This window comes from Lucilia sericata, unplaced genomic scaffold (genome assembly GCF_015586225.1).
Source record: "Lucilia sericata isolate MDLA Ls3-8-SP2 unplaced genomic scaffold, ASM1558622v1 Contig000942F_arrow, whole genome shotgun sequence".
NCBI lineage: Eukaryota > Metazoa > Arthropoda > Insecta > Diptera > Calliphoridae > Lucilia > Lucilia sericata.
In genome coordinates, this window is record NW_023994928.1 from 71,230 (window position 1) to 86,729 (window position 15,500).

The window sequence follows — 15,500 nt, forward strand, 5'->3', positions numbered from 1 at the left end:
TATTTTACATTTAAAATGGGGAGTTATTTCATTATGAAATAATTCCTCAAAATTCAAAAATGAAATAAATCCCTAAAAATATTTTTGGGGAGTTATTTCATTATATTACTTTTATCAAACGAAATAAAAAATATATGTCTGATAGCCGGCCTTTGACCGGGCGCAAGGGTTTTATCCTCTGGGGTGTATTGGACACCGGCTTCGCTAAGAATACACTCTCCCTGTATCAAGAGTGTTCGGCCTTAGGAAATCTTTACTAATCGAAGCCGGTGGTGGTCATATTATAGAGTGGTAAATCCTTGCGTCCGGCCGTAGGCCAGCTATTTTGGAAATATTTATTAACCGAAGCCGTTGTTGGACATACCATAGAGTAGGAAGTCCTTGGGCCCGGCCGCAAGCCGGTTATTAAGGGAATCTTTATTAAGCGATTGAACTGAAATGTATTAAACTTCGAAGCCCCACTCGAAAGTATGAGCGAACTACTTTTTTTAGAAATATCGCTAAAACCGATTTGTTCCATAATTTGTTAATTTTAAATGGGAACTTATTTCATTTTAAAATTAGGGATTTGTTTCATGTGAAATAAATCCCCAAAAATGAGGTGTTATTTCATTTTAATTTGGGAATTTATTTCATTTCGTTGGGGCTTTTTTTCATTTTTAAATTGGGGAATTATTTCATAATGAAAAAAGTCCCCAAATTTGAGGACATATTTCATTTTTGTTTTGGGGAGTTATTCCGTGAGGAGTTATTTCATGACGCCATATTTTTTATTTCGTGTCATAAAAGTAATATAATGAAATAACTCCCCAAAAATATTTTTAGGGATTTATTTCATTTTTGAATTTTGAGGAATTATTTCATAATGAAATAACTTCCCATTTTAAATGTGAAATAATGTTGTTTTTGCTTTCTGAACAAATTTTTAGGGGGATATTTCATTTTTGTTTCGGGGAGTTATTTCATTAAACTTTGGAGCCCCACTCTCCAGATGTCGAATTTTTAAATGGGAACTTATTTCATTTTAAAGTTAGGGATTTATTTCATATGAAATAAATCCCCATAAATGGGGTTATTTCATTTTAGTTTAGGGAGTTATTTAATTTCGTTGAGGCTTTTTTTTCATTTTTAAATTGGGAAGTTATTTGATAATGAAGTAAGTCCCAAATTTGAGGAGTTATTTCATGACGTCAAAATATTCCCTAGACATACCGTTTGAATTTTCAATACAAAATATGTAACTCTGCTTGTAAATTAAAATTCTACCACAACAAAAAATAAATGTCAATAATAAATAAAAAATTAAATTTTCGGTTTGCTCAAAATAAACGGAATTTTCTGGAACAAATTTCCTAAAAGTATTTAAAAAAAATACTATCTCTGTAGACAGGTGAGATTTCGCGTAAAACCCGCTATTAATTCGAATATGTAAGTAGAAATTTTAAGTTTTTTGACACAATAATATTTCTCACCAGGGTGTTGAATTCACACAGGACCCGTAAATGTGGAGGTGTAATTTCGTGTACGTAAGAGTCGGGCTACTTGTTGTACATTGTTTAAACCTTTATTGACATTTTTTAAAACTTTATTTGAACCAAATCAATTAAAGGAAACCATTGTTGGAAATCGATTAAAAAGTGTGAAATTGAGTGAAAATAGGAACATTTTGTGGCATATAAATTATATTTTCTTAACATTTCAATTTGAAAAAATTCTAGAGAAAATTATCTTTCTAACGCGGTATAAAATATTTATATCGAGCGAAAAATAACAATGTTATAGGCGTCTTCTCGAATAATTAGTTTATATTTTATCAACATCAACCATCTACCAACATCTGTGGTGATAGTGGTTTGTCATTCCGCATGTAACAACAAGAAATCATCTGTGACCCTGAGTATATATATTCTGGATCCTCATGATATTCTGAGTCGATTTAGCTATGTCCATCTGCCTGTTTGCCTCAAACACGCTCACGTTAAAACTATGTAAAAGAAAACAGCGAAAATCAAATGCAAATATTCACTATATATATATATATATATATATATATATATATATATATATATATATATATATAAACAATTAAGAAATGAAAATATTGGAATAATAATCAACATAAATATGATTTGTGTATACATGTATCACTCGGTTCATAATAGGTCACCACTTCCGAAAATCACTTAAATGCAAATATTTAAAGAAATAAACATGTTTTAAAAATAGTCAATATAAATATGTTTTGGGTATATAAATATGACCAATGAAAATCGCATATTTCATTAATAAATAAACATATCGTAATAAAATAAATTTAAAAATGTTCATGAGTATATTTTGTATATACAAGAAATCTTTTTTAAACAAATTTAGGATCAATACATAATCCTTAAGTCACTTTTTCAATATATTTCATTAAAATATAAGTATATACGGATATAATCCGACATCGTGTTTTTTATCGATAAATAATTCTGCGAAATTTTATTCGGATTGGCCAATAATTGGCCATATCTCCATAAATGGTCCATAAATTAGTTATGACAGTTACTAAATGATATATAAAACAATTACTATATGATTTTCAAATGATAGCACCCTCATCACTGAAGCAAAATTTAAACATTTACAATATATTAAATACGTATCTAGAAATATTTAGAAGGGTTTTGATAAAAAGTAGCTTATGGTAGAGGGTATTTAAGATTCGGCATAGCCGAATATAGTGCTCCGACCTTTTTGTGTAGATTGTTGATATATCACTTCTGTATCAAACCATGCAAATAAAATTATGATTTTTTGAATAAACGGCTTGGAAAATTGTCAATAACTTTGTTGATTGTTCTTTGATATAAATTTTTGGTACCTCGTTGGATAGATAATCTATAGATTATAAAATTTGGTCATAATTTTAAGAAAATATAATTTAAGTGGCACAATATTGGAAGAAATTTAAAAAGTAATATTATTTACGCAATTTTACACTTTTCAAACGAATTCCTAATATTTAACACCGGTTAGTTTTAAACACTAATAAATAAAATAATACCTATCCAAACAAAATCGATATTTTTAGACACCTCTAATATATGTACATCCTCCTTCCATACTAAGTGGGCAGCTAAATAAAATTGTTGGTCAGTAACAGCTAATTAATATCAAATCTGATGTTTTCAAAGTGGTGTAGGAAGTGAAAGAAGTCAATATAAATAATAAATTATTTTATTTGAATGAGAGGGGGGGGGGGGGGGGGGGTAGAGTGTCTGTTAACAAAAAGTAAAGTAATCAATGTCAAGATTTATTTATCACCATCATTCAACAAATAAACAATTATACTTATACATTCATGTGTTCGTATCCCTGCAGCTCGGAAAGGCTGTCTCATACTAGTTACATTACTTCTTAAGGAATACTTCTCTTTACTAAGGTATAGTACAGAAAAACCATACAAACAAATTTAAAGTCCCAGTTGGAAATTGTGTTTTGAGGACAATGTCAGAGGTGATTCATTGCGTAAAAGTCATCACGTGATAACATTTTGCAATGGATGACTTACTGACATTTGTGCAGTTTTTCTGCAGCTGAATACCTCTGACAATAAACATAAGATGTCTTGATGACTTGGAAGTATTTGTCATCATATGCCTATTTTTGAAAAATATACTTTACACAACTCTATTACCACATTGCGTGGGGGTAATTATTGCATTACTTGTAATTGTAATGAAAAAATTCACAATAACAAGTCATTTTAATTGGTGAAACTTCAATTACAATTATTTCTAATGTATTTGGCATCCTCTAATCCTTATATGTATGTATGTATGTATGTATATAAATATGCTTTGATGATAACCGTTGTATATTTTGTTTTTTATTTAAATTTAATAAGTATTTGTTTATTTTTTAATTATTAAATATAAATGTTTGTATATCTATGAAAATCCTATCAGAAAACAATAAATAAAAAATTAGGATAAAGAAAAAAAAAACAATAACAAAATTCGCAAGTTAGAAGGAACGAAGTTTAATAAAGTCAAGGGAAGATTCCAGTAAAAATCATTAGTTTTAAGTTTTGTTCATGACCATTTTAAATATTAAATATAATGTATTGCAAAATATTTCCCTAGATCAGAAAACTTGTAAAAATGTAACAACTAAATGACTGGTCTTTAGGTGTCATTTCCTTGTAATCACTAATGACTGACTGGTGAAAATGACTGATGACCTACATGAAAATGTGGTCAATTGTCATGACGTTCTTGCTAAAGCTCTTCAATTGGACATCAGTGTGATATGTCACAGATTTGTCCCTAGTGTTGACAACGTAATGATTTTGTCTTTAGGAAATTTTACAAAACATATGAAAATGTCAGGGGATGTCACGAAGTTTTTTGTGTGGGAAGTAGTGACAAATTCATAAAGTATTTCCCGAAGACGTCTTAGGGAAATATCCAACTGGGGTGTCTTTTTTCTCGGGACACTAAATTGACGGTCAACTTTTTATCCAAAGCATAAAATGGTGTCAGATGATACAGAAATATATAATCTAAATGTGATACAATGACTCCCTGTAAAACTGCTAGGATAGATACAATGCGCAGTCAATTGAGCTTAACAGTGTGAGTATATTGACAGACGAGACGTATTTGTGTACAAGTGTCGGAAATTCTTTGCAAAAAGGGAGTTGTTGCAGTGATTGATATATTATCAAATTTAATTTGGCCAGTCTACAAATAGACTTTCTTTCAATTATGTGATTATTTTTGTTTTTAATATGGTAGAAAGTAGTAAATCTATTTATAGTGTACCTTTGTACATAGAATGTTAGATTATATTTTTTTACTTTTTTAATTTTAAGGATTGTGCGAAATAAAGCTGCTGAAAAAGCTAAACATGTCCATCATCAACAAAGCAGCGGGAATGTAAGCGGGGGCAGTGGAGGGACAAATAACGGCGGCGGTAGCAGTAGTATAACAGATAATTTGGAGAATAATTCCAATGAACTGTCTGCAATTAATAATAGTAATAATAACAATAGTAGTAACAATAACAATGGTAGCAATAATACAAATATCAGTAGTAATAATGCTGGCAGTGGCAACAACAATAACAATATTAATAGCAACAATGCCACCTCCGTAATAACACTTGCACCAGCCTCAGAAACAGGATCTACAGGACCCCCGGCAACAGGGGCTGCTGCAGCTGCGGCCATGCAATTACAGCAGCAACAAAATATACTCAGTACAGCGAATAACAGCACCACCTCTACAACTAGCAATAATCAGAATACAACAAATGGTATCGGAGAACATCGAACAGCCGGTTATAGTATTAATGGTATTCTAGGCATACATCATCCACAACATCATCATCACCACCATCATCACCATCAGCAGCAAACACATCATCATCATCAAAATCAACAGCAAAGTTCACCCATTGATCAACATGGAAACAGTATTAAAAGAAAGCGTATGGATGATCCAGGTGAGTTATACAATTTATGTATTATTTAACTCGATTTATATTGATTACCATTCTTCAGATTGATAATGTCACACGCAAAAGTTTCACAGATAATTTTTATGATTGCCAGGCATACAAAATAGCGGGTTTATTCTGTTAATAATGACATGAATTTAAAGTTTAAGGATATTGTCAGTTCGATTTTTATATTGCCTTAAAAGTCCCAGCCCATAAACGTGTTCGCGTGTTCGTGTTGAGCAATATTTAAAAGTCAAAGCCCCTAATTGTGATATGTCAACAAAAAATGTTAAAACGTTAATGTTGGTTAAAAATACCCTTGTTGAAACCCTTTACTATAAATATATATGTATGTAAATAAGTTACAAAGAAAAATTTTATATTATTATATAAATTTTTAAGGAAGTGTTTGTTAGTAGAATAAAAACATTTTGTTTGTAACTTTATACTTGAGGAAAGCATATTGAGGTAGTGTACATATGTACATTAGGAAAATTATTATGACTTTTATTGGTCACGTCAAGTGCTTTAAATCTCTTCCCGCAATCTAAGATGCCAAATGTTCATTTTGTTTTAATCCAGAAAATATGCGTCAAAAGAAAAACTCTCTTAAAATCATTAGATACTTTGCATTAAATAGCAACCAACCCCCCTTATAAAATCCATTAGAACTCATTTACTCTTTCACAGTAGATATACATACATATATAGATAATCAATGTGGCTACAGATTAAAATCTAACAAACATAATGAACAGCAGATTGAAAATAAGGACATATTTTTCTATCTGTTATCTTTACATACATACATACATAGCCGCCACATTTAATTTCTCTGTTGGTTGTTGTTGAGTGATTGCGCAAAGATTGAAAATAAGGACATATTTTTCTATCTGTTATCTTTACATACATACATACTACATACATACATACATACATACATACATACATACATACATACATACATACATACATACATACATACATACATACATACATACATACATACATACATACATACATACATACATCATACATACATACATACATACATACATACATACATACATACATCATACATACATACATACATACATACATACATACATACATACATACATACATACATACATACATACATACATACATACATACATACATACATCATACATACATACATACATACATACATACATACATACATACATACATACATACATACATACATACATACATACATACATACATACATACATACATACATACATACATACATACATACATACATACATACATACATACATACATACATACATACATACATACATACATACATACATACATACATACATACATACATACATACATACATACATACATACATACATACATACATACATACATACATACATACATACATACATACATACATACATACATACATACATACATACATACATACATACATACATACATACATACATACATACATACATACATACATACATACATGCTTATGTATGTATGTATGTATGTATGTATGTATGGGTATAAATATTTATGTTCATATTCCGTATACATTTACAATTACTAGATTTATGTGGCAAAAATTGTTCTACAACCATCAACGATGATTGTAGATTAACCGTCTGCTTTATTTTTATTTAGCATGTATTTTTATGTGTACAATTTCTGTGTGTGTGATAGAGTTTATGATATGCAAATACCACAAAAACCAAATTTTAACACAATTGGCGGTTGTGATGAAAAACAGATACAATTACTGTTAATGTAAATATACCTCCCTTACTACTCTCATAACAATCCTACAAAGCGGAAAACAAATTCTGTATTCACTTTACTATGTTAAGTGGTTTTTTGATTTATTTTTTATATAGTGTAGTAAAGAAAATGCTTCGTTAAACCATGAAAGACACATTGCCTTATATTAAATCAAGAAATATGTATCAATCCCTAAAAAACTCAAAAAATCGATTTCATTCAACTCAAAAAAATTGATTTGGATGAAATTTGCACCAAGGTTAGTACTATTGGATAGTAGGCCAGACACAGCTCTATCGGTCAAGAACTGCCGCATTTAGAGGAGGCCAAAGATGGACATTTTGGTCATACAGGGTTTTTTCAAATTAGTTTTCAAACTATTGGTCCTTGCAAAAATTATCCAAAGTAGTTTATATAGCTATTTCTTCACTGTTTCCATTTATTATAACCTCCACAACCATCAGTGGTGATAGAGGGTATATATAAGTTTGTCGTTCCGTGTGTAACACCAAGAAATATTCATCTAAGACCCAACAAAGTATATATATTCTGGGTCCTTATCAAATTCTGAGTCGATTTAGCTATGTCCGTCTGTCTGTCTGTCTGTCCGTCTATCTGTCTGTGTAAAACACGCTCTCATTAAAACTAAGCAAAGGAAATCAACCAAATTCACCCAAAATATTTATTATTATCCTAAGCAGTTTGGTATTGAAAATCAGCAAAATCGGTTCACAACGTAAAAAGTTATGAGTAAAAATTTCAGACTACCTCGAAAAAAATTACGTTTTTTCCAACATTCATTTGAAGTTTTCTCAGAAACTACCAAAGATATTTCGATGAATTTTGTCACAATTAATTATGTTCAAGATCTTTACAATCGATCGAATATGTCCCATAGCCCCCATACAAAGGCATATATTCCCGGAAATTAGTTTATCGTTAATAACTCCCTCAAATATATCGGTATCAACACAAAATTTTGTACATGCAAATATAATGTGAACAGAAATCATATAGTCAACGTAGATCTTAGTCGGTCCACAATTGTTCATAGCTCCCATATAAGGTCCACTTCCGAAAATCACCTAAACGTACATATTTAATTGATGAATATAGCTATTGTGATAAAATTCAAGTTAAATATGTTTTGTGTACATACAAATCAATCTACTAAATTTTTTACGGATCGGTTCATTATTGGTCATAGCTCCCATATAAGGCCCACTTGCTGCTGTAGCTGTTGTTGTTGCTGTTGAATAACCTGCTGCTGTTGTTGTAGTCGTTGGCGGAGGTCATCTAACCGCTGTTGAGCTCTCTGTTGAGGAGGGTTGGGGAGGCTTCTGCGAGCGCGTTGGCGTGGCTGTTGTGGTTGCCTTTGCCTTGGCCCCTGAGCAGCAGTCCTTGGATGCAGCAAATGTGGTGCAAATCGCAACATATTTGGCATGCACCCATTGAGATACAGCTCCCTATAAGATGGGTCCGCGAGAAGCAATTGGTGCAGAACTTATGGGTTCTCACCACATAAAGTCGTTGCTCTAATGTCAACTTGCGGAACATCTTGCAATATCTCAATGGGTGGTATGCAAAACACACAACGCACAATTCTGGGGTTTGGGCTGGATCCATTCTGGAATGATATTAAAACACAACAGAGGCAGATTAAGGTCGAAAAAATAGCTTTGGACACATAGACACGACATTGTGTGGACAAGAACAAACTAATCTACAGACTTTTCACATAACGGGAGCATGCATAATTTTACGATTGGTCGGGTCACGACGCTACTAGATATTCTAACATCAGCGACTCTTACGCGCTTATCCCGACCAACGTGTACGGCTTCTATTCTGCCTAACCTCCAGTCGCATGGAGGAAGAAGCTCATCCTTGATGATAACGAAATCACCAGTCTGTAGATCCCGTCGTGGATTCTGCCATTTGTACCTCTTGTGTAGCTCCAGAAGGTACTCATTTTTCCATCGTTGACCAAATTTATGATGTAGTGCTTTCAGTCGTTCCCAGCGATTCAATATCGACAAATTGTCAGGCGGTATTTCTGGCGCGAATACCAATAGCGCACCGCGGAGAAAATGACTCGGAGTAAGGGCCTGCAGGTCATCTGGGTCTTCAGACATCGGTGATATTGGTCGTGAATTTAGAACAATTTCTATGGGTTCGATTCCCACCTGAGGCACTGGTTAAGGGTGGCACATAAAATAGCAGGAGCTTGTAGGCCGTGAACAGAAATTAAGGAATATGATATTATATTTTCGCGATCGTGAAAAAAGTTCCCGCACCAAAGGCGATGAAGTTTTGTATAAATTTTACTTTATCTATATGAGAAAAATAAATATTTTAGCCAACATTTTTCATTTGTATTACATTATCTTAAAGAGAACATTGTTCTTTGAATCCTTGTTATGGAAATTTTAACAAATATTAAAATGATTTTTGAATAAATTGCTTTCGGTGCGGGAAGTTCTTTGACCGAATTGCCTTAAAAAATAGTCTTATATTATCAGGACAGTATTGGCTATAAGGCAGTGCTATGGTATTTTGCCGTCCAAAAAAGTCATACCCATAATATACATTTCAAACTAACTAACTAAAATGTTTATATTATATTATTGTTTATTGCATATTCTGTGTATAGATAAATCATTCTGGTAAAATGTTTTCCAATGGATCCGTTATAGGTCGTAGCTCCCATATAACAACAACAACAACATCGTTTAAAAAGTCCATATCCGAAAATCACTTAAAATAAATCTTTTCGACCTAATCAAAATAAGTTCTATACACGCAGAGAAAAAATATAGTTGTGGTAACCTAATCTAAGAGCAACAAATTATGGTTAGAATTGTGGTTAAAATGAAAACATATTATAATCATTATTAGTATCAAGAAATATCATATTATGATCATTATTAGTATAATAAGATATCATATTATGATTAAATATAGTACGAATATTTCATCATAATATAGTTTTATTAATCATAATGTTATGTTGTAGTTTCAAGTAATCATATTATTGTTTCAAGTAATAACATGGCTTCAAGTAACCATATTATGGTAATCTAATGTGTTCGGCGTAAATTGTAATTATTTTTTAGTTTTCTTTTAAACAAACTCAAAACTTCCAAGCACAATTTCCATTTTTTTTAATTATTAATTTTTTATGCACCATATTTTATATATTTTATATTTCTTTTAAATTTTATAATGCTGTCTACGATTATATTTTTAGATATTATTTATTTTCATAATTATTTTAACACTTCGTTTGTTCAACACTTTATTCAATCCAATCTAGTACAGATAAACCATACAATTGATATAAAAATGGCAATACCAAAATATTTTTAATAGTAAACGTATTTTGCTTATATCTTAAACATTATATGGGTAAAAACCTACCATTTAATGGTTATTGGAAAGTTTAAATGGTTCTAAATAATATACATAGTTATCACTATTTATTTGTTGTAAAAATAATTATTTTTCAGAGAATCATTCTCTAATTTATAATTGTCATAAACATATAAATGTTTACAGTAACTAAAATATTGATGAAATTAAAAAAAAAAATAACAATTGTTTGGTGATGGCAATATGTTTTTTTCTGCGTGTATATGCATAATGAAATTACTAAATGATAGTACCCACACTATGGAAATAAAACATATGCCGAGTTATCTCATAATAGTAAAATTATTATAAGATATTTAAGCACTCTAACTTGTTTGTTTATTATTTTTTTGTTCAAATATATATGAAACTATTTCTTATGTGAAATCCTTTTCTATATAAAGAAAATGAGTTCATTTATTTTATGTCTTTGGGATTTTTTAAACGGCTCCAGAATTCATACTAGTTGAACTAGTGTATAACTATTTCCGATGAACTTATTAGAAATACTTAAGAAACACAATAATATTCCTCAAAACTGCTTGTAGAAGTAAAGGCGATAGTATTACTTCTAAGATTGTTGTTCAAGAATCTGGTATTTCAGTATGAACCCATTCTAAAAGTAGATAAATACGTAAAATATTTTTGAAGAATTGAAATAAAAATCATCAAATAAATTTTCCTCATTATTGAAAAACAAGTAATTTTACAGTAAAATAGTATGTTTTTATTAATTGGTTAATTGATATAAATCATTCGGTTTATTCATTATTTGAAATTTGGCATTTTTCATTTAGTTGAGCGATTAATAGACAAAAATTTGAATACCCTAATAGAAACCAAGCTCAACCCCAGTTTCAGAATTATTTTTTCTTTTTTGATGGAGTATTTAAACAAGTGACATTAATGGAAACATGTTATGCCTAATGTGCCAATCGTCCACTCGCAATGACATCCCCATGTTCAATTCACTAGTGATAGTTCTTAGTGGTTGTTTATATCGCCTTTGCCGAACTAGTTCGTTGTACTGCAAGGTACGGGTGTTTTCTAATTCACTACAGAAGTTAGGAGCTATCCTTTGGCTATGGTATTTCGCGTAGGATCAAGTTTTGTAAACCATAAGAGTGTTGTAATTACAGTTATACAAAAATGTATACTATTCAGCTACTATAGATGAGAAAAAGCTTACCTTTTCGGCTAAAGCCAGTTTTATACTTAAAACAAGCTGAAGTAGTTTTTAACAAAGATTACATCACTTGAACTCTATCAGCTGTTTGTCATTTATCAAAAGTTACAAAATCAAAACAAACCAAAGAGAAACGTTGTGTGAATTATGTTAAATTTTTATAAACTATGAAAAATGTGTTGAAAAGTAATTGAAGAGATGTGTACAATTGAGGACAATGAAAATGATTTTGGTATTATTAAAGAATTGTGTGAAGGAAGAAAGCCTAAGTTGTATAAGAAAAGGTTTTTCCCATTTAAGCTGGCTTCATAAAATAGCAAAGCACTTTTTATAAGTTTTCAGACTACCTCGGAAAAGATTAAGTTTTTTTCCTAATTCTTGAGTAGTTTTCTCAGAAACTACCGAAGATAATTAGATGAATTTTTTACATATTTTTTTTTTCTAGAGATTAATTATACTAAAATTGTAATACTTGATAAAAAATTTCCCATAGCCCCCATACAAAGGTACATAGGGGAGACTGGGGCAGATTCGGCACTTTTTGTTTAGAGCTCTATATCTAAGTACTTATTCAACAGATATAAAAATTTTGTCGCTGGTTATTGTTCTAAGATAATGAATGATAAAAACTCGTACCAAAAACTTATTATAAATTAGTATTATTTACATATTTTTAGAGTTTGTCAAAACAGTCAGATTCGCCGAAGGTGCTCCTAACCGGGGTAGCTGTGGCATCTGATGGGGTACATTCGTAGCCCACATTCCCAAAGAGGATTATAAAGTAAAATTCCATTTAATAAAAAATTAGACACAGGTAATTCAGTATTTATTTATAAGTTGAAGAAAATTAATATAAAATGAACACATTTCTTTTCTTTAAACTTTCGAAGCGTTAATGTTGGGTTTCGCTCCATAAAACCATAAAGCCAATTTTCGCCTGCTTCTTTCATAATGTTTCATTTCTCAGCAAAAGACTTTTCGTTAAGATTAGCATATTCATAAGCTAATTTCCGGAAAGCCTTATAAGTCATTACACACATTTCTTTATGTATTCGACCAATTCAAGCACTTCCTTGTTGGTAAATACTTCCTTCGAAGTAAACTTAGATTTATAATTATCATTGCTTGCAGTCTGGTTGGAATTTAGATCCTCTAAGGGATATATTTTTTTAATACGCAATTCAGTTGTTTGATTATTAAGGCTATATTTTCTAGCGGCGGACGTTGGCGTCTCAATGCCACGCAAAACATTAGAAACAGCTTTTTCCATCGCATTTTCGTCAATAGAATCGCGTTAGGTCTTAGACTTGTAATTTCAAACCATATTAAAGGATTTTTTAAAGACAAACCAAAAAATAACTATAGGAATTAAAACGCTGAATCTACCCCGAAAGCACTTTCTTTAGTTTTTCTATTAGTCTTCAAAAAACATTATGATTTGACTTATTTTTGTAAGAAAATACATAATATTTAATGACTTTTTAATAACGCTGTCTTAAAAGTTTAAAATTGTATATACGAAATAATTACCAAATGGAATGAAATATTACAAAAACGGCTGTAAAAATATTAAAACCCGAGCAGCTAAATAAGCTTATTAGCTAGAGGTGGCAAACTTTGCGGCAGTTATTTATTATGATATTCGATACCTATACATCAAACCTAGTGATGTACAATGAAAGCTTTACATCAATAACGTCATTGCCGAAAATACCCCAATGCCGGAGCTGCCCCAGTCTCCCCTATTCCCGGAAATTAATTTATCGTTAATAACTTATCGTTAATAACTTGGTCCACAACATATTTCATTGATAAATAAAGCTATCGGGATAAAATTCGATAGCTGGTCACACTGTTTATATGTAAATGCTGAATTGATTTTAAAATGCCAAAAAATATGCTAACATTTTTTAAGTGTTTTCATGAACAATTCATATTAATTTGTAACTGTAATTCATTGTAATTTATAACAAGTAAGAACGTATATTCTGCCGTGGTTGACTATATAATAAACTACGCCAGATAGGAGTATAAAATGTAATTTATTTTTCGCCTTGGTTTCGATATATTTAAACTAATTTTCTGAGAAAGGCTTTATACATTTGTATATGTATGGGGGGTAGGTAAAATAAAGGACCGACTTTAACCATTTTTAAAAGGTTTTGTCATTGGACCAAAAAAGCGTACGTGACAAACATCATCAAATTGTTTTGAAAATTTCAACCTGTACCGGTCAGACTTACATGACTTAATCGATTCAGAAAATGATTCTTAGCCGATTAGTATTCTCAAACGTAGTATAGTGGCGAAGGGTAAAAAATTAAGTTCCGTGGCATTAAGATAAAACAACAGAAATGCTAAAAATTATTTCAAATTTTTTGTAAATATAGCAATTATGTAATGTCTCTAACTTAAATTTTTTTTTAATGCAAAAATTACATTAAAACTCTATTAGTTACGCTAGTTTACAAAGATTTTGCTCATGATATAAAACCTATATGGGTTTTTGGAAGGAAAGGTTTAATATTTCGAGTTTTAGTTTTTTATATAAACAATATTATTTGTCTTCCTCATAACACTTTAAAAATCGTTTTCATACCACAAAAATATTGAAAATTCCGTTGAAATAATCTTAAATCTCGGTGAATAGATGTCAGATTAATAACTCATACTTCCAAGATTTTTTTCGGAAAAAATAAAAATGAGAATGTATGAAGAGATATATTGAAATCCGTAAGTTTGTAATTCTGGAATAAATTTTCAATAATATTTTCGAAATGTATGTATTTTTTTTTAATTAAAAAAAAAATAAAAAGAATAGAAAATAGGATAAGAAAGTCATAATTTTATATTATTGATTTCAAATAAATTAACAAGAACTCCTGATGAAAATTAAAACCGCTTTATCTCAAAATTTTGGCGTATAGGAAAAAAATTAAATTTGTTAATTAACCATACTAAATAGCTTTTTCCAAAACTATATGTTTCATTCCATGAGCAAACAAAAAGTATTAATTTGTAAAATAGCGTTATTTACATACATATATATTTGAAAATACTGAACGTATTTGTGAAAATATATGAAATCTCTTGAATTATTTCAATCACCCCGGATTTTAGGAAAAGCATTGGGTTCCAGAAAAATATTTTAGAAAACAATATTTTAAAGTATTCACTTGTATTGGCGAAAATATAAAGTTTTTAAAATTGTCCCTCAAACAACAAATTCATGAATGTTTTTGCTTTATTTTGAATTACAGTGTAAGTTATTACATTTCTAATAAATATTGTTGCTTGTGTTTGGGTAGACATTTAAGCTCCCACATATAAGGTTCACTTTTGAAAATCACTTAATACCACAGAATTTATTATTAAACTCGACATGAGTATGTTCTGTGTATAGATATTACGGTGATCGACTCGGTTTTTCAACCGGTTTTTTGTGCTTTTAACAGTGTCGGTTTTTTTTAATTATGGATTTTTCGAATAACCCGGTTTTTTTACTTTTTAAAACCCGGTTTCGAATACCTTTATTTGCTTTGTATTCAAAGACTACTTAAATAAAATTTTGAAGTAAATAATAATAGCCCGTCTAAATTTTCAAAATATAGGAGTACAGGAACTAGAGTAT

At 30.4% G+C, this 15,500-nt stretch overlaps 1 protein-coding gene across 2 annotated transcripts in view; it reads left to right on the top strand.

Moving 5' to 3' along the window:
* The window catches only part of LOC119609151 (protein gooseberry-neuro), an 85,876-nt gene that overhangs the window by 41,013 nt on the left and 29,363 nt on the right, over positions 1-15,500 (top strand). For both annotated transcript variants that reach the window (XM_037963866.1, XM_037963867.1), the window contains exon 4: positions 4,862-5,493. In XM_037963866.1, coding sequence (XP_037819794.1) covers positions 4,862-5,493 — 632 coding nt within the window. The remainder of the gene's footprint in view (positions 1-4,861; positions 5,494-15,500) is intronic.